General features: G+C 47.3%; 1 protein-coding gene across 1 annotated transcript in view; it reads right to left on the minus strand.

The window, feature by feature from the left end:
• The window catches only part of 5-HT1 (serotonin receptor), a 229,628-nt gene that overhangs the window by 23,421 nt on the left and 179,226 nt on the right, over nucleotides 1-26,981 (minus strand). Inside the window, exon 4 of the mRNA XM_076521087.1 lies at nucleotides 21,468-21,601. Within this exon, the coding sequence (XP_076377202.1) occupies nucleotides 21,468-21,601 (134 nt within the window). The remainder of the gene's footprint in view (nucleotides 1-21,467; nucleotides 21,602-26,981) is intronic.

A 26,981-nucleotide genomic window follows, 5' to 3' on the forward strand; every position in this document is an offset into this window, starting at 1 on the left:
TTTCTCGATACGTGCACCGATGCACTTCCCGCGAGAGACCCGAGCGCGAAGCTCCCTCCTCCGCGAAACTGTCTTTCTTTTTTTTTTCTTTTCTCTCCGGGAATCGCAGTCCCGGAAATTCCACGATTTTCCCAAACTCGTGTTGACTTAATTTTCATATTTCTGGATTCGACGCACGTCGATGAAACGCGACGGAAACTCGAGAGTCCGCTCTGCCAATATCGAAATTCTTTATTCTTCGAATACGTTTTATTCTCCGTTCCCCCGAAAAACGATTTATTGAATTTCGAAACGAATTATTCCCAACGAAGCTCGCTTCTTTATTCATCGAATACGTTTTATTCTTCGTTCCCCCGAAAAAAAACGATTTATCAACCCTTTGCGCTCGAAGCCATTTTAACCGGAAATCTAAGATTATTTTTCCGACTTACAGTATTTCCATTTTGCAGGACAAGGTGCATTTTGATGCATACGAAATTGAGCCTCGCGATTCATGCAACGGTTACACTTTTAATAATGTTTAAGATTTAAGCTTCGATGATATAAAAATGATCTTCGAACGTGATATAACAATTTTAGCGGTGCCTCAGGGTCGCCAGTCGAGTGCAAAGGGTTAAATTTCGAAACGAATTAGCTCGCACGGTTTACTAATCTTAATATACTAGTTTATACAGTTATTTCGTATAGTCTGTACCTTCTTTTTTCCTTTTTTGTGATTTTACAACTAATGGACAACATTCCGTACGCATTCAATAAACAAATGAACGAATAAAAATGTAAATAGTCATCTGGTACGGTTATTTGATCTGGCGATCGTCATTTGGCGATGGCAAAGTGATGGCAAAGCGATGGCAAAGCGATGCGAAAATTCTATTTCTCCTGCAAGGAATATCGCAACGTTGTATTTTATATTTTTTAAGAATTTTAACGATCGATTTCGAATGCGTTCAGGTATGCCACGAGTTTCTATTCTCCGCACAAATTGAATAACTTCCGGCTGGAAATTTCGAGCAGAGTACAAGCCCGCGATATTAACAATTCGCAAAGTCCGAATTCTCCGGTATCGTTGCACCGTAATTCTCTGTATTTCTGATGCCTGTGTTTGGAGATTTATGGGCGCCGGTGTACAGTGTATACAACTAATGGCGAGCTGTGCAGACGTCCCACGATCAGGATTCTGTCATCCTTGCGGCCGGATCAAGAGGAAGATGCCACGTCCGCGGGACGGTCTGTGGAAACACGGATCGCTCTGCGGAATATCGCAGTTCCAGGATTTCCGTCTCCGTCGAAATCAGTCGGAAACCGAATCATCCTCTTCCAGGAACACTGCGCCGAGCCCTACAAACCCGATCATTAGTATGGCTCGCTCTGAATTCTGTCTAATTCGATGATTAAATCTCGAACATTTTACCGAGGCTTCTAAATCGGACATTAAACGTTCGAACGCCTGATAAACATTCTTCGAAATATAATTGTTCCAGGCAGCTTTCTCCTGTCGGAATAAATTGCAAATTTAATCGGCCTCTTCTGGAAACGCTTCAGGAAATTTTGCACGGGTTTATCGATACAGTTTATCCAGAATTTTCGTAATTCGAAGTTAAATCTCAAGCATTTTAGCGAAGCTCGTGAAGTAGTCATTACTGATTCGAGATTTTGGAAATTATTACGTGAAATACGACAGTTCCAGGTAGCTTTCTTCCTGGCACAATAACTTTCAAATTTGATCAGCCTCTTCTGGAAACTCTGCGCTGTATCCTCCAAACATGATCATTGATATAATTCACTCCGAATCCGTCCAATCGAACGATTAAATCGCAAACATTTTACGTCTCGTAAATCGTACATTCAAAATTCGCACGTCCGATAAATACTCCGCATAATACGACAGCCCTAGAACCCTTTATCCTCCGTAAAAATCATTCACGTTCTCCTGGAAACAATACCCAATATTCCATGAGTCCAATCTCTGCCCCGAATCTCGCAAATTGAAGACAAAACGAGCTCCGAAATATTTCGAAAACATCCGAAGGAATCGGGGCGCGGAGAATTGAAAATTCTAAAGGGAGCCGTTGTTCGGTTGCCGGCCGGCGGATGCCGATGAATGCAATGAAACCGGCGGTGGACCATTTATTTAACGAAATCGTAAAAGGCTTGTCCCGGCGCCGGCTGGAATGGAATGGCGGTCGCATTCCCCTCGCCCCGCGGCAAGAAAAGCAAACGATCCGCGCGGCCGAGAGTGTGCGAAGAGCTTTCGAAGGATCCGAGGTTTATCTGCGGGACCCGTTGGAAGCTTTCCACGGACGCAGTTGAAATTGAAAGGTCCTGTCGCCGCGAAGGACTCGCCTCGACACAGTTGCCGCGCATGAAACTTTTACGACCGGCGACTCCTTCGGTTCTCATCAGGATCGCGCCGAGGAGCGAACTGCTCGATTAATATTAATATTCCGGTGGGCGGACGCGAGGTGGAAACGGCGGCAGGGCCGAATTCGGCTGCCGAAATTCAGGGCCAAATTCGGCAGCTACGAGAGCCGTACGTGTATCTTGGAAGTTTCGAGCCGGACCGTCGCTCGAGTGAATCGGTTTAACGAACGGCATCGAACCGGCGCATAACGCTACTATTTGGCCTCGATAAACAGCAGGAACGTGTACTATAAACCGAAGTTCATGGCGGAACGCGCGGCCGTTTCGTTCTGGACGACAGGTGAAATCCGGATTGCTTCTTCGATTTTGCTGGACCGGCGATAAAACCTCGATCTCTGCTTTCCAGAAATAATCTAGGCCGGAGGGGGCCAATTACGGTGCCCTCTCGGCGGACTTCGGGAGTTTTTTCGCTGCTAAGAAGCACTTTAGCAGTTCGAGCGACGTTTCGTTTAAATAAATTTCAAGGTAAATTTCAAACGCCACTTTTATCGATATAAGAGCCAATTTATTTTCCTAAGCTTTCGCGCAAGCTTCGTAGGAAATCTCGCGAATTCGGTATCAAAATATTGAAACAATTTCTGCGCTATTTTCGGAACTTCCGTCTGTTACGTGTTTCATTTGAACAAGTAGACAATTGGTTGAATTTAAATACAGAAATCTGACGTGTCTCGTACGGACGAATGTAAAGTTAATCACGCTCGAGAGAAAAAGGCAAAAGGCGCCGCGCTAAATGTCCCAATTCAAGTCCAATTTCTCCGCGTACCTGTTTCAATTGCCCAGGCTGCGATATAATGTTCTCTCGGCAAAGAGATGGTTCGATAACGAATGTAACACGGTTGTCTCCCGTGCCCGGATTTCAAACGCAATTAAACTTTCCCCGAGTAATTGTTGGACTGTGGATTTTCCGCGTTTACACGGGATCGTCTAAAAATCCTGTCAGGTAGTGAACTTCGGGGCGCAGTTTTTCACGAGGCTTTTATTTCATTCCGGCCCCGGACAGCGGCGCAAACAGAGTCGGGCGAATTTCACGCGACTTTAATTCGCGCGAGTTACTATCGCGCAACAATTTGTTCGGCGCGCGCGCGCGCGAACGTCTGCAGTTCGGTAATTAGAGAGGAAGTTGGCTCGCTCGCGTAGGAGTATAAATCCGTCTTATCCTGTAAACTCGGGGCCGGGCAGCGACTGTCGGCGCGCGCCCCGACATCGCGCCCCTAAATTGGTAAGCGTATTAGCGGAACACTCGAAATAATTCATCCGACACGAGTTTCACAAAGCGATTGTCGCGCGACAAGAAATCGCCTCGCAGTCTCCGATACTTTTTCCCTGGCCCCGATTCGTGCCGGGCGAGCGTCCGCCTGCAGACAAAGCTCGTTCCGCGAATGCTCGCCGAGTAAAACGTTCGCGAAGCGCCTCAGTCACGTATCGATAATTTACGCGACCCGCGATCACCGATAATGACGTCGCGACCCGCTCCCCTGCCCCGCCGATAGGCACGCCGGCCTCGCAATTTAACGCCGATCATTTTCGATCCTTGAACCACCGAATCCCTTCGATCGACCGGCGAGGCGGGAAAAATCGAGACGACTCGGCGAATCTCCGCGCCAAATGATCCGTGAGAGGATCGCGTGAAAAATGGCTCGTCACGCAGCTACACATCGCTCCGGAAGCCGGCGACTTTTATTTAAACACTTTCGGTATGATCGGAAACATTTGCATTATCAGAGTACTGACGCACAGATTGTGCACAAAAATGAATAATTTGGGGAGAGGAGATGCGATTATTCGAGCCTTGCGGCTCGTTTTTACAGTTGTTGACAGTTTGTAACTATAAAAATGAGCCGTAAAGCTCGAATAATCGTATCTTCTCTTCCCAAATTGTTCATTTTTGTGCGCAATCTAAGCGTCAATTAGAGAGTAAAATGCTAGGGTGAGTGCGTGAATTGCTGTGCCTTCTTAAAGCAACATCCGAAGTTGTCGACGAATTAAATAGTATTTTTATCTATATCGTAGTTCTTAAAACGTTCGAATTATACGTCGATGTCTTTTATATAAATACGAATTTGTTTATAACGCTGCTCGAAAAGATCGAAGCATATTGAAAATAATTGGCCAAATTCGATTGACGATAACTCCGCGAAAAATCATCGTAGGACAATGTATTTTTATTTAAATTGAAGATCGAAATCTCTACTTTAAGACACTGTTTCTAGATTTCAAGTTCTACACACCGTCACCATTGTAACCCTTCGAATGACAGGCCATGTTTGTCACATTGAAAATTTCCAAGTTGACGTAACAAGGGTTACTTTAAAACGCTGTAACTTTGCGAGAAAAAATCGCAGCTTCGTTCATTTTCTCTCAAATTAAAGAGGAAGGATCGAACTTCGTTCTGCTGTAAACGGCATCATCGAGAAAAATTTTCCAAAGTCTGTGCACTTCGTCGAACTTGACAATCTTCAATGTGACAAACATGGTCTTAAATTTAAAGGGTTACAATAGCGAAGGTGCATCGAACTTAAAATTCAGGAACAGTATCTTAAAGCAGAGATTTCAAGCTTCGATTTAAAAGAAATTTCGTGATCCTAAGATGATTTTTCGCGGAGTTATCGTCGGTCAAACTTGATCGTCGGTCAACAGATTCTGTGCCGAGTTACTGTGCCATCAAAAAAAGGTGAAAAGTACTAAAAAGACTGTCGGATTGTTAGTTCGTTACTTTTTAGGGCACCGTAGTGACGCAACGTTGTAGATGTAGATACAGACGAGGGATTAACTGTCCCTCACAGGGCAGCAGCCAGCAAATCCGTGCCGGTACTCCAAACTTTTACAAACACGCCGGGCCGCTGGTCCCCGGAACGTTTTCTCAATTACTTAGACTTCCGGGAGGGATTAAGTTGAATGTTAATTAGCTGAACTCAATTTTCTGGACGGGCGCCGGGACTTGACCCGGAAAATTCTATCGGACACCCCGGGTTAATATAATCGGGCGATTACTTTTTCGAAAGTTTAATTGATTCTTCTAAGCCGTGGGATGCTTGTGTCCGAACGTTCCCGTCGGGCCACAGCTCGTTCTTACTACTGAAAGTAGATTTTCGGAGAGACACGACACGAGATCAAGAATTTTGGTACAGTAAAAGGAGCAGGAAGCAGAGATTTCTTGCGTCAAAGTATGCTGGAAATATAGAACGAAATTTTTGCCTCCGAAGAAATGAAACTTTAACGAGCCGTTATCGTAAGTAGACGCAGCACGCAATGGTCAGACGCGCGGTCCACTGAAGCGTGTTAAAAGGTTGCAATTAAATTTCTGTCTATTTTCTGTATCGCAGAAGATCTTCTCTGAAGAGTTCTCGCGGCAAGTAGAAGCGGCACGCAATGATCAGACACGTAAATCGAGCGGTACATTCGAGCGTGTCGAAGTTGAACTTCGCGATGAAATATTCGCCTATTGTACTCTGTATCGGAAAAAATAGCCTTTGAAATTCAAAGTCACATCAAGTAGAAACGGTGTGCACCGATCGGACACAGGAATCCAGGCCTCTTTAATATTACAGCCTCTGCCGGTAGGCTGTTCGCATGAAATTTTCTGCGATACCGAGTCCCGCGGGCACAAACGTTCATTTCACCGCAGGTTTTCCAATTATTTTCATACATCGAAGCCGCAGAGACGTTCGGAAAACGTTTGCACAGGTTCTCCTATGGCAACAACAAATTCCCGTGCGATTTCTATGGAGCCACGAAGGAGAACGAAACCGCGAGGCGGATCGGCGAGCGGGGAAGCGCTGTGCAAACGCCGCGTGTAAGACAATTATCAAAGAGTCGAAAACAAAGGAACGAGAACAGGAACGATAAGTAATAAGAGGAGAGCAAACACGCGGTTAGCACTGACCTAGAAGCGGCGGCGATAGCGATCGGCCGAAGAGTAACGTGGAGAGAAAAAAGGCGCGTACAAAGAAAGAAAAATATAAAGAATGAGAGAGAGAGAGAGAGAGAGAGAGAGAGAGAGAGAGGGGCTGGCCCGCGGATGTAAAAGCCCGCCGTAGGATGAAAGGCTCTCGGAGGAGAGCTTATTTTTGAATAATAGAAAACTTAGGGCCGAGTTTCCCCGTGTTAGTTCGCCGTTAAGTAGATGGTAATGCGCAACGGCGCAGGAATTCCTAAACCCGAGGCTCCTTTGAAGGAGACCGACGATATCATCGGAAAGATTGCGTTCGTGGGAGGAAAAAGTTGTTGCTTTTACGAAGGGACGAATTATCGCCCGAGAGGGGAGGAGAGTCCATCGAAATTATTCGAACGCATTTAAAAATAGGACAACTTTTTATCCGAGTTCGTAATGGAAATGCAAATTCTATGGATCTCGATATATTAAACGCAGCGCTAAAAATTTCGTCGAAATCTTTTCTATACATTTTATTCTGTTTCTCTTTACGTATTATTTTCTTCTGTACCGAAGGATTTTCCCCACGAATGAAAAATGAACGAAACGAGAATACAGTAATGTCTCCCTAATTGTCGTCCAAATTGTGCACTAAAATAGACAATTTGGGAAGAGGGGACGCGGTTATTCGAGCCTCGCGACCCGTTTTTTTTATAATTACCGATCGTCAATAACTATAAAAACGAGCCGCAAGACTCGAATAATCGTGTCTCCTCTTCCCGAATTGTCCATCTTTGTGGACAATGTGATCGTCAATTAGGGAGACATTACAGTAACGATAAAACGACGATTCCGTCTCGAAAGTCTCGGGGACAAAAAGGTTCAAAAGTCGGGAGTATTTTATATTCTCCGCGGTTCCAACCGATCGCGATTTTTCAAACAATTGTTTAGCCATTGTCCAGTAAACCAATCCGTCTAACATCTCGTAAAAAGATCGTTTGGCCGAATGATAAAACAGTTATTCCGTTACGAAAGGACGCCCGAATGCTTTCGCGCGGCACCGCGGCCGAGGGAAGAACGGGGCCGAAAAAGCGGCGGGACAAATGAGGAGAGCGCCGCGCCGGCTCAAAGTAAATGCACTTATTTGCGAGGGGCGCGTCGAGAGCTCGCGATATTACCAGCGGTTTTTAGCGTGTCCCTGGGATACGGTATCCGCGACGGAGACGAAGCCACGGAGTCCTCGAAGAAACCGCAGAGCCGCGTACAGCCTTGGTATTCCGACGAAGACGGGCTTATTTATTGCGACAGGCCCGGTCCCCGCGATTTTCCTCCGCTTTCGCATACCGTTTCCATTCCCATTTCGCTCGATTCTCCCGGCTGTGTGTCCCCTGTCGATCCGTGTATGTGTGCGCGCGCGTTAGATGATCGGTGATGGCCGACGGCTAGCCGCAACCTCGAACGATATTAATACACTGATTGGTATTGCCGGGCTTCTTTTTCTCCGGCGAACGGCCACCGGGCCGGAGATGATGGAAACTCGGATTAAGTTTATCTCGAGGCCGCCGACAGGACCGGCAGCTGCGAGCGCCCCGGCTGAATGCTCGAAATGACTTCCCTTCTGGCCCGTTATAGCGGTTCTTGTCTTGGTTACAAATGGTCCTGATGAAAATGGCTCGGCCGAGAACCGAAACCGACGGAGGGACGATCGTGATGGGACTCGAATCGGAAGCTCATCGGCCCGCCGAACCGGGCGACCGTGTTAAAATATTATTCGCTGCAAGGGATCGCGCCGGTATTTATGATCAACCGGCGCCATCCAATCGAGCCCGGCCGGGTTATTGGCCCCGGAGATGGCTCGCCGTTAAAACGTCGGTCTAATATCCCGATGCATCGAGTGAGCCGTATAAATTCTCTGCTCTAAAAATATTGATTCAATGACTTTTCAACCCTTTCGCTGCGGCAGCTCGGTCCGCCGAAGTATCGTCACCGAATGGAAACTCGCTCCGAAAATATGCACAGTGCGCGCGGTTTTCGAACGTAGAATATTTTGAACATTGTTCTTCGAACCAAACGAATCTACGAATCTCCTTCCGTAATATAATAAAATATTTGTTCGGCGATCGAATTCCCTGCGTCGATCGTATCGATGGCAGAAAGTATCTTCCTCGTGGTTTCAACGCGCGTTCAATCTTCCCGCGGCTAAATATCATTTTCGAACAGAAAGTACGATAATTTGTTCGTCCATATCTCACTCTAACGCGTCTACAACTTTTTCTTCCTTTTTTTGTATTAAATAAGAACGTGGGAATCGTGGACGGCGAACCTAATCCGCCGCTAACTCTTTCGCGAGCGAAATAAAATTTTACAAGCAGGAATAAAATTCGTTGCACCCCTTGTGTCCCCTCGTGCAGAATGCATCTCTAAACCCAGCGAGAGCTAAAATAAAATTTTAGAATCAGGAATAAAATCGTTTCGATCGCGGATCTTCCTATCGAACCCGTCGCCGACGCGCGCGGCCGTAAAACGCACTTTTTGGATGGAAAATAAAGATCTTCGAACCGGAGCTCTTTTTTCGGTAGTGAAACGAGGAGACGTTGCAACAGTGAGAGAAAGAGAAAGAGAAAGAAAGAGAAAGAGAAAGAGAAAGAGAAAGAGATAGAGAAAAAGAAAGAGGAAGAGAGAGAGAGAGAGAGAGAGAGAGAGGGGGGGAGTAAAATGGTTTTACTGTTATCGAGCTCGGGATTCCGCAAAGATGAAGGGAACGCGAGTTCCTCGGGAAGGGTTTAAAGGGAGGAGAGAACGATTAGAGAAGGCCCGATAGAGAGAAGCAGTCTAGCTGGGAGCATAAACAGCGTGGCGAATCAATACAACAAATTGTGCACGTTGCGGAGGAATCCGAGACAAAGAACTGGTATCAGCGGCGGAGCTCGGCGCGCTGAGCGAAACGAGATCGGAACCGGAGCGGATCATTAATGAAGCCAGTCATGATATCGGCAAGAATTGCGAGGGTAGAATAAAAGCGGTGGGACGGGCCGATGGGGACGGCGAGGGTGCGGGGAGACGGGGAAGAAAATGTACAGGCGGCCAAGCAACGGAAAGTATTCAAGCAACGGAGAAGAAAGGAGTCGGAAAGCGTGAGGAAGATAAAGTGCGCGGTGGGGAGAGAATGAAATTCTCTGTGAACCGAGAAGAGGAGAAAAAGAAAGTCCGAGAGAAACAGAGAGAGAGAGAGAGAGAGAGAGAGGAAACGAAGGGAATCGTCGGAAGGGGAGGGTGAGACGGTCAGGCTAGCCGCGGCCGCAGGAAAATATAAGATAAAAGAAGCGCGAGGGGAAAGGAAGCGGAATGAATTTGTTTAAGAAAAAGAAGAATCTGGCGGAGGAAGGATTTGAAAAGGCGAGGCGAAAAGCCCCGGCTAAACGATAAGGCAGCAGTATATAATTTTTCTAAAAGGGCACGGTTTACAAGCGAGGGCCGCGTCGCCGTAATCGGACCGGGAATTTTATGCGGTCACGCCGGAGCTTTTGAAACCGTACGAAATAAAACCACCGAATCTGCCGGAATGTCTGGCCTGTTCCGTGGACCGACAGGGAAACGGTCCAAGGGAATTTTTGTTTCTTGGTGACAGCGTAATGGAACCGCGAGCGAACATAAATTTCTCGATGGGAACGGAAGAAGCCGGGCGGAAAAGTTGCCGCCGCGATTTCGAATAGAAAGTAGGACGGTGGATCGAAGGACAAGCAAATCGTTACGTTAACGAATAAATGAAACAAAAATGATTAAAAAGAATTGCGTGTCTTGTTCGATAAATAATATGGCGTTGATTCTGCTCGGAAACGAACGAACGAAAGGTGCAGCGTAATTGTTCGGCACACGGTGATCGGCTCCGCTATAATCAGTTTTAAGTACGAGTTGCAAGAGATCGAACTGAAAGAGCACGGCTCTTGGGATGAAACGCGCAAGTATCGTGTAGCCGGCGATGGAATTCGATAAGCCGGTTGCAGAAACAAAATATCCGGTGGCAAACATTAGGACAGCGGTGGAAGCGGCAAGGGAAAACACTGTCAGCGTCGGCCGGCGGATTAAAAAAGGGAGGACGAGAGTTACAATGTGTACCGTGCATCTTGTTTCTGATGGCTTTTGATATATCGCGGCAACAGTATCGGCAAGATACGCTTCCAATCAACTCTTCCAACGTGGAATCAATCATCGATATCGACAGCCGCGTTGTTTAAATATCGAACGCGAATGATAAACCGTGAAAGTCTCTCGGTTTCACCTGGCCGGCTCTCTCTCGCCGGGCAGCTGCTTTTTATTTGTATTTTTATTGTTTAAACACCGTGGGGGCCGACGGCGAATAGCGTCGCGAAATCGGTCGGAACATTTTCACTCGCTTTCAGAAAACAAACTGATCCTGTTCCTTTCGAACGGACCGACCAGCCACGCCGAATAAAGAGATCCTCTGATCTTCGATCATAACGCGGCGGAAGGACGAAACACGGGTCGCTCGATGAATCCCGAATAGCTCCAGCGACGCTGCAACTTCTCTCTCTCTCTCTCACGCTTTGCCTCTCTCATCGATCACCTTACGCTCTATAAATCTCAAGGGAAATTTACAGTGTTTTAGCCGGCCGTTATCTGCGCGAGACTCTCGCAATAGATACCGCTGGAAAATACGAGCGACACCAGCTTTCCCAAACTTTTAATCTGAATCAGAAAGTTCCGAACCTGCACCAAGACTTTCCAGCAAACTGTTTATCCCACAATTTTCCATTTTCCTATCCACCTTCTTCGTACCGTGAATTTTTATGTTTGCAGGGACGTTATCGAAACCCCGGCACATCGAAAAATTGACAAATTCTGATCTCCGGTCTGCAGGAAAATATCTGAATTTCGAAGGGTTATTTCGAAGCAATTTTAGTATGCGTTCTCGTCGGAGTTTTTTAATGTTTTCAGGCTTAAACGAAAGCTGAAAATGTCTGCTTTTAGGTGAGGTTACTCTGGTTTTAAAAACAGTACAAGATCATGTAGAAAAATTGATAAAATCGAATCTATAGGTCGGAGAAAAATTATTGGATTTTATAGGGCTACTTCAGAGCGATTTTAAAATATATTCTAGTAAGAATTTTTCGATCTTTGATAGCGTAAATGAAAGCTCGAAGAAAGCACTTTACGGTAGTATAACTTTCGTTTGAAAAATATTTTGAGATTGTGTCAAAAAATTAAGAAATCTGAATTGATAACTTAAGGAAAAATTATGAGATTTCAGGGGGTCACTTCGGAGCGATTTAAAAATATGTTCCCGTGGGAATTTTTCAGATTTCGAGTACTCGAATTAAAGCTGAAAGAGTGCACTTTATAACGGCGTTATTCCCGTTCGATGCAAAAAATTCGTATTTCCGAGAATATAACTTTTCCCAATCCCTGGCACAGGCGAACCAAATTTCCTCCCTCTTCTCCACCTCGGAGCTGTCGTTCAGCCAAAAAAACCCGAAAAAATCCGTCACAAGCGACACAGAGTAAGTCAGCGCGATCTCAGGGTCCGAAAGAATTTCCCAAATATTTGTTTCGTACCGTCGCGTTGTCGTAACACGGAATTCCGAAGGTGTGGCGCGGTTATCCGCCGGCAGCTTCGAACGCGCCCACCTGTCGTCTAAGTAGAGTAACGATAAAACGAGCGGCGTGTCGTGGTATTGGTCGCGAACGCGCGAGGAATTCGGTGTCCGCGAATTCCTGGTCGCGGTTCGCATTGTTGCTGGGAAAAACGAGCTCGCAACCGCCGCATGGCGGCCAGCCGCGTGGCCAACGGAGCTTTCCAATTACATTACCGTCGAGCGAAGCTCGAATGACTCTGCGACGAACCCACGCTGGCTGGCTCTCCGTCGGGCGAGGAGAGGAGAGGGGAGGAAGAAAGGGCGCCTTTCCACGCCATGTGTTTTAAACGGGGAATTGAAGCTGCACCCTCGGCGATACCGTTGCTCCTGCTCGAGACGAGGCGTAGGTGACGCTGGGAACACCAGGTGGAAGGGCTCGATATCATTTCTGACTCGATTGCTTAGCCCAAATAGCCTGAGCTCTCGAGAGGAGCTCGATAAAATAATAATAAAGAAACAATTGCACTCTCTGAGCAGTTTAACATTTCTCTCGTAATATATGCATATAAAAAATATAGTAAAAAGAATGTAAGGCTCGGGTTTCTGTGATAAACCAGCGGCCAATAAAATTGCTTTGTATCGCAGAAATATGGATAATTAACTATTAAGCACTGAAAGCACGAGCAGCAATATCTTCGCAACGGTGTTGCTCTTATCGCGTGCTTAAAACTGATTAAAAAGCGGAGAAAGCGAACCATTAGCGCGACAAATGTTAGCAGAAAGGTTGCTCGATTACGTCGAGGCAGCTGCAACGTCGATAAAACCCGACGATTTTAAAAGCTGACTAATTGAAACGAACCCGAATACAGCGTCGCGATAAATCGCCGCAGCTCCGGGCAGGGTGCTCGAAATTCCTCGGCTAGACGGATGCTGGTAATTGTTCTCGGGAGGGAGGTTCCGGCGCGATTTCGAAGGCGGTGGTTTCCCGGAGTAAACGGAGACACGGGGCGGCAAGATGTGACGTTGGCGCGGCAACGGAGACAAATGATTAAAGAAACGAGGACCGAACGCGAAAGTTTAAGACGCCCGGCAGGTCGGGAGACTAACCGGCCACTTTGCTCTAATTAGAAGATCCGGGGAGACGGGAAATTGTTCGGAGGTGTTCCCCTGAACACGGCCCGCGCGGTTCGCCGTTCCATCAACGTGTCCCAGCCGATTGTCAAAGGCCCTCCAGAAACGCCGAACGGCCGGGATCTGTTGAAAAAACCGCGTGCACGACGCCGGCAAGACCGTCGGCTTAATGCGCTGGGGATCTTTCGGAGCGGTCGAGGGTGCTTCGAGTCGGTCGTTTAACGTGCAATTAAGGAAACCGCCGAGGAGTTTTTCCGAGGAGCAAGCTTTCGAAAGCCGGCGAGGGATCCGCGCGGCGATTCGAGTGAAACCAATTCAGCGGTGGAAACGAAATTTCTCATTAGAAAACGGAGAGCCTCGCGCCGGAGATCGTTAACTCGCCTGCCTGACCGTTGCGGACCGTTTCCACTCATTCTTCGGATCGTAAACGATGTCGACAGCCGTACCCGTACACTTGGTTTCACTTCGTATGCTAAGTTCCTCGTAAATTGCTGGAAGACGCCGGAAACTTGCTCGAACGCAGTTTCGACTTTAAGTAGCATCTTCCAGGCACGGCCAGACACTGGCAGAGTTCAGATGTTGGAAGTGGTCGTATCTATTTCATACAACTTGATCGAAATGCCCGCGAACTCGAGCGTGCAGCCAAGGTTTAGTTTAAGTAGTATCGACCAGCTTCGGTCGGACGCGGTGTACGCGAAATGCGGGTCTTCTTGTCGCTGGTTGCTCGATATCTGTTTTGTGCGATCATTTACTGACGGATCGACGGAGAACGCGACAGTCTCGGACACCTGTACAAGATGGTTCTGTGATTAAATCAGTTACCTGTGTTCGACGAGCATACTCGACTAAGAGTGGCTATTTAAATTGTAATCTTAGCGAAAACAAAAATATATTCTCAAATTTCAAGATGTTTAGAATATCCTGAGGGCAAGCTAGAATAAAGCAAGCAATTAAAAAATATGAATAAGATTAGAAAAGAATCGCGATATTGGTATTCGACGTGCTATTTTTAACTTTTATAAGTATTCGATTTTTCGACATTTACTCTGTGTTTGACGAGTATACTCGTCACTGCTTGATTCTAGCGACACATATAGATTAGCCACTTATATTAGCCATTAGTGGTTAATTATATTATACAAATTGTTAAAAGATAACTAAGGGGCTCTGGTATGCATTATATTTCGACGAAATAAGTGATGTATCTCAGCCATTTGTCAGGCAAGGATCCAATTTTCTTTGCAGCGATGCGAACTATAATTATACTGCTAGCAGTATAGTATACTCATATACTATAGTGAGAATTACAATTAATATCATAACATCAGCAAGTAGTATAGGTCAGACACTGATCAAACAAGACTCGAAACAAGTTTCAAAGCGAGCTGCTTGGATGTTTTCGATCCTGGACTCGTTTAAAAGACGGCTACCCTATTTCTAGACCTTATCATCTCGACTATAGTCGTCTTCCTTACTCTTCCACAATCTGGCACAGCATCAGCAGCCGCGGATAATCTCCATAATAAAACGAATCCAATATGCACGCGAAGTAATACATTGTCCTGCCAGGCTACGTCGTGTCCCGTAAGATTCATCTGGTACACGTGCGGTACGAATGTCTGATCATGACATACCGTTTCCATTTTGTCGGGTAAAAACAGGAAACCAGGAGAATCCTCGGACTCGCGGTTACCTCAACAACGAAGCTCGCTACCAGACAATGTAGCTGAGCACAGTAATGTCTCCCTAACTGACGCTCAGATTGTGCACAAAAATGGACAATTTGGGAAGATGAGATACGATTATTCGAGCCTTGTGGCTCATTTTTATAATTGTGGACAATTTATAACTATAAAAATAAATAATAAATAATCTTGGGGAATACAGTAATTTCTCCCGGAAATGCCACGTCTTGGGTTTCGGGGAATTTCCCTGTGCTAGCGCTATGCCCATGTAATTTATTGCAACGCCGATACTAGGCGTCGATGCTGCGAATCAGGTAAAAAATACAGCGAATCTACAAGGTACAGTAATGTCTCTCTAATTGACGCCCAGATTGTGCACAAAAATAGACAATTTGGGAAGAGGATTATTCGAGCCTTGCTGCTCATTTGTAAAATTGTGGACAATTTATAACTATAAAAATAAATAATAAATAATCTTGGGGAATACAGTAATTTCTCCCGGAAATGCCACGTCTCGGGTTTCGGGGAATTTCCCTGTGCTAGCGCTATGCCCATGTAATTTATTGCAACGCCGATACTAGGAGTCGATGCTGCGAATCAGGTAAAAAATACAGCGAAGGAACAAGGTACAGTAATGTCTCCCTAACTGACGCTCAGATTGCGCACAAAAATGGACAATTTTGGAAGAGGAGATACGATTATTCGAGCCATGCGGTTTATTTTTATGGTTATAAATTGTCCACAATTATAAAAACGAGCCGCGAGGCTCGAATAATCGTATCTCCTCTTCCCAAATTATCCATTTTAGTGGACAATTCGAGCGTCACTAAGGGAGACATTACCGTATTTCCGACGGAATTTCCCGGGCGCGTTCGTTCGTTCGTGCCCCGATTTGAATCCTCGCAGTCAGTTGAGGAGCACGTGATTGCTCATGATTCCCGCTTCACGGAAGTCATCGGCCGTAGGGACGGATAATAAAGTTTCCGACGTTCCGCGAAATTGAAACAGTCTTCCGGGCGAATTGGTCGGACGGGCGGCCGACATTTCGGGCCGTAAACCGGCCCGAAGACGGAGCCGTGTCTCCCGTTGCCGTTGAACGACGTCGAGCACACCGTGAATTCCGGCGGCCGTCGATGGGGCTCGATGCGTCTTTAACTGCGGGGGCGGCAGTAACAGTCACGAAGCCGCGTGTAAATCATCGGAGTATAGTGCCGGGGCCGGCAGTAAACGCCGAGACAATAACGCAACGAGCTTCTTTGCCTAATGAGAAGCAGCTTGTTGCTCGGCCCCGTCCGTCTCTCGGCGCGCCTGTCCGTGCATCCGTCAGGAGTATTAACGGAATGAGAGATTGCTCGAAGATTGAGATCGAGTGGCCTCACTCCGCTGGATTACACGCCTCGGAATTCCTCCGATATGTCTTCCGGCCCGGCGGACGATAAATAGAGACGCGGTCTCGCCCGTCGAACTTTGCATCCGTTGGCAGACCGCCGGCGGGAATTCATTTTCGCGCGGTCGAGCCTCGAACGTGTGCGATCTGGCCGGGTGACGTCTGGGCGCGCAATTATCGCGACGGGTGCTCGACGCCCAGGGAACCGGGCGGAAGACGCCCGATGGAATATTAAACGGCTGGTCGCGGGACGCGTAACGAATCCGTGAAAAAGTAATGAGTCAAGCTCTAGCGTGCACGTCAAAAATATTCGGATAACGCGTCGATGGCGACGCTGCAGCACGGTCGAACGAAATACTTATTATTTTTTTAATATCATTGGCTACCAATACAATGATTTATATAATACTGTTGCGAACCTCTCTGTTTTTCTCGCGTCGTGACATTTAATTTACAATTAATATAGAATATAACGCAACACAATTCAATTATATTACAGATCTTTGAATTCGCAATGTTGATCGTTCGACGGTCCGATCTCGACTCTCGAATACAACTATTTCGTGGCAACCCCTATCTGCCATTATTTCCTAAGGAATTGTTCACAACAGGGCAGTTCCATATTACAGCGACTTGATTTGGACAACTCGCCGTAACAATATATTGAATATACAATGAATTATACACGGTTATGTCGCGCTTATGCCACGGTTATCTCGGCGATTTCACTTGAACTAAATCTCTAGCTCAATTTTCCGAACATTCTCTTGCTAAATTGTAATTATTCAGAGATTTTAACACATCGTACGCACAGTCTCGAGTAGACACGAAGCTGTGATTTTTTTAACTTTTGCCCATAAACAAGCGCACCGTGCGCCGGCCCGAATATTCAACGAAACCGCCTAAACTTGTTATTCAAGCCTCTCCTTCGGCCGCGTTCTCCGTCCCCTGAAATTCTTCTCGCATTCCTGCACACAGGCCCGCTTATATCCCCGACTATTTGCCTGTCTGTTTTTAGTAAACGTAATGAAACCACAATGTAAAGCCGGCAGGGGGGCTCTGCACGCGTTCTCACGCACACAAGGACCTCGTTGCGGGAACGAGCCTCGCGCAAACACACCGATGCGACACGGATCCCTATCTCTATCCCTCTCTTTCTCTCTCTCTCTCTTTCCATCTTTCTCTCTCTCTCTTTCCCTTTCTTCTCTCGCTCTCGTTCTCGCTCTCTGCCTCTCTCTTTCTCTTTCCCTCTCCGGCTCTCGCCCTCGCTCTCGCTCTCTCAAAGCGGGAGCCTTCAAATAGGGATGGCCCGAGGCTCGGCGAAGTTACGAAAAAGAAAAGAAAACAGTCGGCCCGGCTATGCGCCGCGAATTCATTGGAATCAGAGCGAGGTATTATTCTATTCTCCTGGAAATATACCGGCAACAGCGGAGCGACGGGATTATAATCCTCGATTTACGTCAGAGATTTTTCGAGGACTGGGCGCCCGCGTATAGATATTTTTCCCGACGGGCCTCCCCTCGCCCCCCGCCAACCAACCAGCCGCCGCTCCCGGCACGCAGACACACGGTTTTTGATATTCGTCTCGCGCCAGCTGCGAAATATCCCGAACCCCTGAATAATGATACACGCGCGTTCATTTCTCCAGCGAATGCGTGCCACCGCTGCGCGCCGTTTTTTGTTGCTGCAAACAGAAAATCTCCAGCGAAATAGATTCTCCGTTCGTGACGGCGTTTTAAAGTGGAACGGATATTATTCGTTCGCCGGAACGATTTTCACGAGCCGAGCACGAGCACCGGCGATCGTTCAATGGAAATCGATTGCCGGTTTTTGCCTGGGCAAGCAGCAGAGAACTACCTAAATCTTCGAGCGACCGCGTCGACGCGCTTTAAATAGTTAGCGGTTTAAAGTTGCACGGGGCAGCAGCGACTAACCGGGGCTAGTCCGGCCGAGGGTTAAATTCGATTAATATTTCATTTATCCGGGTCCCCCGCTTGTTAAGGTTAAATGAAGTCGCGGCTGATAACGGCCGACTCTTGCTGCTCCGTGGAACTTTTTAATAGCAATCCACGGGGCCGCGGTGAAAATTCTGCCGGTCTATGAAAAAAACGCGACTGCTTTTTCAGCAAACGTTCGATGTACAAATGGCGGCGGTGCGACCGTTTAATTGCACGAGGGAGGAACGATGAACGCTTCTGCGATTGGTCCGCGAATTTTGTGACAAGAATGCTGGTGGCTGAACTGAAGAGAATGTTGGAGTACTGATCCGAATTTATCCGAATGATTAAAAAAGAAGAGAAAATCGTACTCGGTTCGTTCGTCTTGAACATGAATTCGCGGTTCGTTCGTCTTGCAAAACAGACTTATTTCGCATAAAGACCCTAATGACCGCCGGATGTACAGGATGTCCCAGAAATGTCTCGCAATCCGAAAGTGGCGGGTTCCGCAGGTCGTTTGAAGCAACTTTTTCCTTTACAAAAATGTTCTCCGAGGCACCGTTAACGAGTTATTAACGAAAAACAGTGACCAATGAGAGGCGAGCTCAGCTGACGTGATGCGACCTAGCCAATGAGCAGAACTGGGCTCCGTGCGCTGGTTGGCCGGGCTGCCTCGCGTCAGCCGTAATCGATTCTTATTGGTCACTGCTGTTTCGTTAATAACTCGTTAACGGTGCCTCGGAGAACATTTTTGTAAAGGAAGAAGCTGCTTCAAATGATCCGAGGAACCCGTCATTTCCCGGTTGCGAGACATTTTTGGGACATTCTGTATAATGTAACGATGTGTCCTTAATTCCAAAGCAGCTGAATATCAGAAAATCAGACGCAGGAACAGCATTTTCTCCGCAGCCTGCGCGTCCATTAAAAGTGAACGATTCTCGCGGATTAAAGCTTTCCTATGCGAACCAAAAAGGACTTGACGTAATCCGCGAGCACAAGTCCCGTGGAAAACGTGTAATATTATTTGCAGGAGAATCGCCGGGAATTTGAGAGTTATTGCGAGGATCATGCGAGCGGGTTTTTCGTGTCTGAAATATCAGGTCGCCGGAAGATTGAAGCAATCTTGCTGATCACTTTAGCGAATTCGATCAAACCGCTCCCCTCCCCCCCGTTCCGTTGTAACAGGCCGCAAGTTGTACTTCGCGAGGACTTACGGGGAACTTTGTCTTCCTAACAAGCTGCCGTGGGTGTCACGCGAGCGTCGAACAACGGGCGAACGCGTCGAAAGAGAAGCGAAATATTCGGCGGGGACGACGCGGCCCGTACGGGAGATTGTTCGCGAGATGCCTGTTAATCGTCTTACGAACTTCCGCACGGTAATTAATTCCCAAAGAACAACGTTGTAACGAGCTTCTTACGTGCCGAGGGGTCCGTTTAATTATACATCGTCGCCGGGACACCTCGGGACATCCGCGGTGTCTCCGAAGATTCCGAGGATCCCTCGGAATACATTAAGGCGAAACAGCGTTCGCAGCGAGCGAGTCTCGTCGATAGTTAACGACGTCGATGGAAACAGCGTCGACTCCGCGATCGTTCCTGCCGATTTCTCCCCTCGTTGATCAATCGATTGTCCCCCCCCCCTTTGATAAATTCCTCGCGGGAAGCCGAATCGCGGACGAGGCGCGAAAGTTTCGCGAAACATTGTCCGACTTCTCGCGACAAGTGGAAACAGCCAGCCATGGCGCGGACGCCGGATATACGTTCTATTCAACGGTCTGATAAATTTACAATTCTTTTATAGGGAAAACAAGGCTCCGCCGTAACGAGATTGCTTCTTTAATCTCCGCGGCTTTATTACCGCGGTGGAAACAGCAAGCCATGCGCCAGACGCTCGGAAATCAACTCGATGACTTTATCAAATTTACTTTGCCACGGTCGGTGTTGCGCGAGCGAAAATTTCTTTCTCACTTTTAAACGGTTCATTGTATCGGTAGATGAGGCCAGCGATGGTCGGACGTTGAATAAATTTATCCGAGATCTGTTTTCCCGAGAGCTGAGAGCCAGTCGCGCGTGCAACAGAAATGATTTCTCCGTTGTAACGTCTTCGTTCGTTCGAGTTTGCGCGTTTAACCCTTTGCACTGGAGACTATTTTAACTCCAAAACGAAGACATTTGTTTCAACCTACAATGTTTCCACTTGTTACGATTGTTTTTATTTGATACATGTGGAATTGAACGTGTATGATTATAGAACACTTGCATTATTGATCAATTTAGCGAATAATTTAATAATAACATAAATTTAATAATGCGAAGATTCTTTTGAAAACAGCGTAGCAATTTTAGCAAATTTTTTAGCAATTTTCTTTTTTTGTAACAGTGGCAACTCCGTCGCCTCGGAGTCGCCATTCGAGTGCAAAGGGTTAATTGGTTGCGAAGATCTTTTCGTGGCAACAGGTGATGATCGAAAATGCACGAGTTTCGATCGCCGTCGATCAGAATCGGGGAACAGGAACGTGCGAAACGAGGGTTTCCGTAGCTCGGCAAACTTCTCGTCGATGAAATCGCGGCAGATTTAATTCCGAACCGGGGAAATCCTCGAATCGAGGGCGACGCTCGGCCTCGAGCGGATACGTTTCGTTTCAGCTTAGGGATTCGGGTCCCTGTAACTGACCGGCATGTTGGTTGGCATTAATGAACATAACGGTTATATAAACAGAGGGAGCCGCCCCTCGCCTCTGCGCGGAATCAATCGGGTCCACGCAGCGCAAACCTGGGTCACGAGATGCAGCGGCCCAATTACGCGTCGCATTTTAGACTTCTCAGAAACATCTGTCACTGATTCGATCGCGATTCGATATTACTGTCGCGTTGTGCCTCTGTTTATCCGTTCGGTTTACACGGGATAATTGCCCGAGCTTGCTCGTCGAATTAATGCCGGAGCCGCCGAGCAATCGAAACGATTGGTGCGCGGTTTTTTAAACGAACATTCGGGGAGAGCGCGTTCAAGACGTTTAATAATTCCTGTTTAAAGAGTACAGCAATGTCTCCCTAATTGACGCTCGGATTGTCCACGAAACTGGACAATTTGGGAAGAGGAGATACGATTATTCGAGCCTTGTAGTTTATTCTTATAGTTATAAATTGTCAACAATTATAAAAACGAGCCGCAAGGCTCGGATAATCGTATCTCCTCTTGTCCATTTCTGTGGACAATCTGAGCGTCAGTAAGGGAGACATTACTCAGAAGGAAAATTTTTCAATGATCTTCTCGTCGTTCTTTTCGGTCGCGTTCTGCGAGGACGGAAAGTATTTTCCGCCGCCATAAATGTCATTTTTCCAAGGGAACTTCCTTCTTTCGTTGCGCGACGAGGGGAGAGATTCAAAATAGATTGCGCGACCATAACGACGGCCGCTTAATACAGCCGTCGGTCGACGTACCTCATAAACGGCTCCGAACGGCATGACGAGGCAGGCGACCATCAGATCGGCGACTGCCAAGCTGACGATCAAATAATTCGCCACCGACTGCAGATTTCGCTCCAGCAGGATCGCCGCTATCACGAACAGGTTCCCTGGAACAGAAATTTATTTAGGATCAATGACCGGCCGAGGACACAATGCCGACGTCATCAATCACATTTAACCCTCCCTGGCTCCGCGGTCTTAATTTCAAAGGGACATCCAGCTGATAGTCATCCCTGCCCGTCGTTCATCATCCGAAAGGTTCGTCTAACTTACGCAATAAGTGGAAACGGCTGGCAGTGCTCGGACATTCGCTCCGTTCGATCATTGAATATGTTTCCTTCGATTTCGGTGGCTTTATTGCGCCAGTAGAAACAGCGTGACATGGTCGGACATTTGGGATTGTGCAGATCGTCGACTTCACTTTGTCTCGAACGATTTTAGATAAGTTTTTTCATGAAGTTTTTTACATAAGATTTTTCATAAAGTTTCTTTCGCACTTTTGGATGCTTTATTCAATCGGCAGAAGAGGCCAGCGATGGTCGGACACTCGATAAATATATTTCAAAGGTATATCTGTTGTTGAGCCCGCTTTATTAAATCAGTGGAAGCGGTTGGCGATGGTCAGACACTCGAAGCATCAAACTGAAAGGCTGTCGGATCGTCGACTTTCTTTTCTTTCGATCCGTGCACTAGAATTTCTTCTCGACTTCGAACACTTAAGAAAGTCATCGCAATAGCTTTCAAGTTGTTCAATTTACCATGTCCCGAACAATATCGTGTAAATTAGAATTTCTAGTTTCCAGTCGTCCCTTCACGTCGTTCGTCTTCCACCGAAAGTAGCCGAACCGGACTCTGATTAAGCATTGCAAACGGGCTCGCGCGTGAATTCATTTTTTCGCGCAACGGCCGGGCATTTCTGCTAAAAAAAAATGCACTGCCAGATGAAGCAGCTTCGCTGCCAAAACTGCGCCACGGGCACATCACCGGGCAGAAAAATAGCCGCCCGTAAATTCGGTCGGCACAACACGGGGCGGGGGCGATACAAGCTTTTAAATGAATGTTGGGCAACTGTTTTTCGGATACAGCGATACGTAGCCGCGAATTAAAACGTTTCACAAATTTGTTTTTGTTCGTGGCAGCCGCCGGAGCGGATAGCCATTACACCGGCGCAATATGAGTGTTAATATCCGTCAGCCGACGCGCCGTGAACATTTCATCTCCATTTAAAAGCTAACAACCATTAACAAAACAGACCATTAAAACCATTAACGCGCTCGCCGGCCTCCGATCCCGCGTTATTTTCATTTTATTAATACGCTGTCATCGTCGGCGAGCACGGCTTCGCGAGCGCCCCGCGCAAAAAATTCGAATGAAAACGTCACGGTGGCCGGGTCGGTGAAAACGGTGAACGTGCGTCGGCGGTCGAAATAATTCGCCGAGGCAATCGTCCGGTCGATATCGATGTCGCGCGGTCGGTCGTTCGACTTCGCCGCTTTTGCGGAGTTCCGGACCCGTTTCGCTGCCGCTGGGCCGCTTTAATCAGAAATCCGGTTAGCTAAGCGCGGTCCTCGAAGCCCGCGTAAATAATTCATAAGCTGATTAGGGCGGATTCCCGAAGCGGACAAACCCCGGCCCGTTCCGCCGTTCTACTTTCGCGAGATGCCGCGCGTAACTCGCTCGAATTAACAATTACTCGCGTCCCCTTTCCAGGAACGGGGCCGGTTGTCGCCGGGCCCGCGAACTCTCGCGAATCTTTCAGCGAACGCGGTGCCACGAGCACCCTAATTTTCGTTCGAATTCGCCGAAGTTCCGTCCGTTCTTTCGAGCTCCGTCGGACTCCGCAAGATTCGCGCGTAACTCGCTCGAATTAACAATCATTCGCGTTCCCTTTCCAGGAACGGGACCGATTATCGCTAGGCCCGCGAACTCTCGCGAATCTTTCAGCGAACGCGGTGCCACGAGCACCCTAATTTTCGTTCGAGTTCGCCGAAGTTCCGTCCGTTCTTTCGAGCTCCGTCGAACTCCGCGAGATTCGCGTTTCGGGAACCGGAATTCGTTCTTTATGGAGCACCGTGAAGGTCGTAAGAGGAAATTTCTGTTACAATTCTTCACGTTGCAACGGATCTACAACGGGAGTCGAATGGCCAGAGATTACTGCTTGCAGGAAAAACGATGCACAGTGCGCGGAGTATGCACTGCATCAGTGCGGCAAAACGAGGATGGAGATCGGAGTAGAAAAAGTTCTACGATCGGAGAGAAACGTTCAGGAAAATAGGGAGCGAGAGGAAGAAGCTAGCGGTGAAACAGCCGACAAAAAGAAATCAGAAAAAGGCGCGATGGTAATAAGAAGTTTAAGATAATGGAGGATAAGAACAGCAGCGTTGGGTGCTAGTAGACTGCGGATTTCTGTGCAGTTACACCGTGCGGCGATTTTTAAAATACAAGAAAAGTCTGCGAATTAACGAGATCTAATAGTATTTTCATCTTATTTCGAGTCATCTTTCAGTTGATTCGAGCAACGAATCGCAATATCTGTGAAACGACTTGTACGAAAACGGGAATCTTGCAGGAAGATCAGCGATGCGGATATGTTCAGATTATCTGCGCAATACAATAGTAATAATGACAATGACGAACAACGGTGACCCCGTCGATCGATCGAACAAACGGTCCTGAAAGATTGAAATTTCAATCGGGCATGGAGATAAAGATTTTAGAGAGTCGAAAACACAATCGATGCGTTCCATGGACGCAGGAATAAAGGCAGACTTTATTTTCCAGTCGACCACGATCATAAATCATCTCGTGCATAATGTAATCCTGTTTCGCAGCTCGCGGCATGATTGATCTGAATTACGATGTACAGTGAATTCTGCCTAATTCGAGGTCAGATTCCGCGCGAAAAGGGACAGTTTGGGAAGAGAAGAAGACACGATTATAGTCGTTGAAAATCGGTAACAATAGAAACGAGCCGCGGGGCTCGAATAATCGTGTCTCTCCTCTTCCCAAATTGTCCATTTTTCTGCGCGAATTGTCCGTCCGAGCGCGAATTAGGGGAATTTACTGTATCGACGAGAACGGCGACGCATGGTCTGCAATGACGTTAGGTTTGTCACAAAGGTCCCGCGCGGTTCACGGCAAAGATACCGCACCGTTTCGTTCGTTAAACGATAGACACTCGGCCCAGGTGCGGTCCACTTGACGCCGAAACCACCGCTAATTAGTCCTCGACGGTTTGACGTCGCTTTGACGGCTTTGTAAACGTTTTGACGATCGTGGATTCGGCTTATTTGGATGCGACGGAGGCGAGTCGCACTCCAACGCGTTCACCGACGCTCTCGACTCGTCAGCTTTGTCGACGAACGATTCGACACCGTCGATGTAACGATTCCATGGAATTATGTTGATGAGGTAATTAATTCGACATCGGTGTCCATTGATTTCTTCATTTCTTATTTAAATATTGTTGAAATTATACAGGCTTTTTCGGCGGAATTGATCGAACGAATACCTCGATTGAAACATAAATTATAACAAAAATGGCACAGAGTATATCCGCAGCGTTCAAACGGTTGACAGACAAAAGAACGCACACGCGCGCACGCGCACGGACCGAACAAAAGACGACGTTCATTTGTGATTCGTTGTTCCGTCCGCCGAAATGCTCGTCGAATTACTTTTGTGTAGCAGCTAGACAGTCTGGTTAATCAAAAAATCGGCCGGCTAACAGTCGGCGGACTAAGCGGATATTTTTGCCGGTCCGGTGGCAAAAATTAATTCACAACACCGACCGGTGTCAATTGTCATCGGACGTGAAAACGCGCTGCTTCGCGCCGCGCTATGCCGGGCCGGGCCGGGCCGGCGCTGCGTGCCCCGGCCAGCAATTAACGTTTCGAGCGCAGAACAAACAAGCCGGGACGTTTATTCCCGATGAAATGCAATCAAATATTTCCATCGAGAATCGAGAATTCGTATGAGAGACGTCGGGGTCAGTTTATCCTATCGAAGGCTGGACTTCCCCGCCTGATCGACTACGAATTTCAATTGGAAATTTATTATGGCGCCGAACGAGCGCCCGGTTAATGGCACTTAAGTGCCGCAATCCCTCCCGCACGCCCTCCGATCATCTGTTGGTCTCTTCGTTTTTAATTTGAACGACGTACGATGCACCGTCACGTCGTGTCGGCTCGCGTCGCCTCGTCGCGCGCGCCACCGTTAAACCGGCTCCGGACGGTTTAAATCAATGCTGAAATTAACGGGGTCGCGTAACAAGCGTCACGCTCGCAGCAAACGGTTTTCTACTCCATTTAAAATTGCGGATTTAACGACGCGGCTGCGGCTTCCGGGCCTCCCGGGACCGAATAATATTTATACGACCGACGCCCCGTTCGTTTCCATTCCTGTTTACGATCGGGACCCTCGTTTTTCCCATCAGCTTCGTTTCCATAACAACTATCCCGCCAGTCCGGCAGAACTTAGGGGTTCTGCGCCGTGTAACAGGTAGACGAAAGCAACGTTTTTCTCGTCTGCTTACCCGTAAAGCTGTCTCCGCGCTTTCCACGTTGGAAGAGATTGAATAGGGACGCTTCCGCGAACCTTGCGAGCAGGGTCAACTTCGAGCGATCGCTGCGTCTGCAGAAATGATCGCATTGTCGTTTTTGATACGTGATTCGAAAGTGTGAAACCTCTACTTTTAGATGCTTTATCACGTTTTTAATTGTACCGCTTGTGGACAATGTTTTAGCGGAGAAACCGCACGTCGAACGTTTTTCAAAATTTTGTCCAACTTTGGAAAATCCCATGGAGTGGACAAAATTTTTTACACAGACGACGCTTAGCCCATTCGAAAGCGACTACTTTTCTGTGTAAAATGAGTGCTCCCTGGTTGTCCTACGATTTTTTTTGACAGAGTTGTTCCAGTTGAAAGTGAGCACTGCTTATCGGCATAGCTATAGATAATTTGTTCAAAATTATGGTCGACTTTGAAAAATTCCATGGAGCGAACAGAATTTTTTAGCCTAATGGCACTTATCTCATGTGAAAACGAGTACCTTTCTCTATAAAATGAGCTTCCACTGATTGTCCTACGATTTTTTTCTACCGAGTTATTCAAGCTTGAAGCGGAAGACCCCCCGTCCGCTTTTATCGCTTCTAAAACGATCGGATCTTTTAGAGTGTAGAATTCGATTGGCTTTCATTAGCGTCGCGAAATCTTCGCGAGATCATTCGACCGACATTATCACATCCGTCGCAATACATCCGGTGGAAAAATTGCGCACCGAAACTCGAAATGCATTCGCGTTTCTGTCGGCACGACGCCATCTGCTCGGCGATTATTGCTTCCAGCTCGCAACAGCATCCCCGGGATATATCCCTGCATGAATAATTCATTCACCTGCGGACTACCTCGTATCAGAGGGTCGGAATTATTTCAGGGTGTTTATTAAATCGCTGCGCTTGCAAAATAATCCGCTCAGCTGACGGATA

The sequence above is a fragment of the Megalopta genalis genome, chromosome 4 (assembly GCF_051020955.1).
Source record: "Megalopta genalis isolate 19385.01 chromosome 4, iyMegGena1_principal, whole genome shotgun sequence".
Taxonomy (NCBI): domain Eukaryota; kingdom Metazoa; phylum Arthropoda; class Insecta; order Hymenoptera; family Halictidae; genus Megalopta; species Megalopta genalis.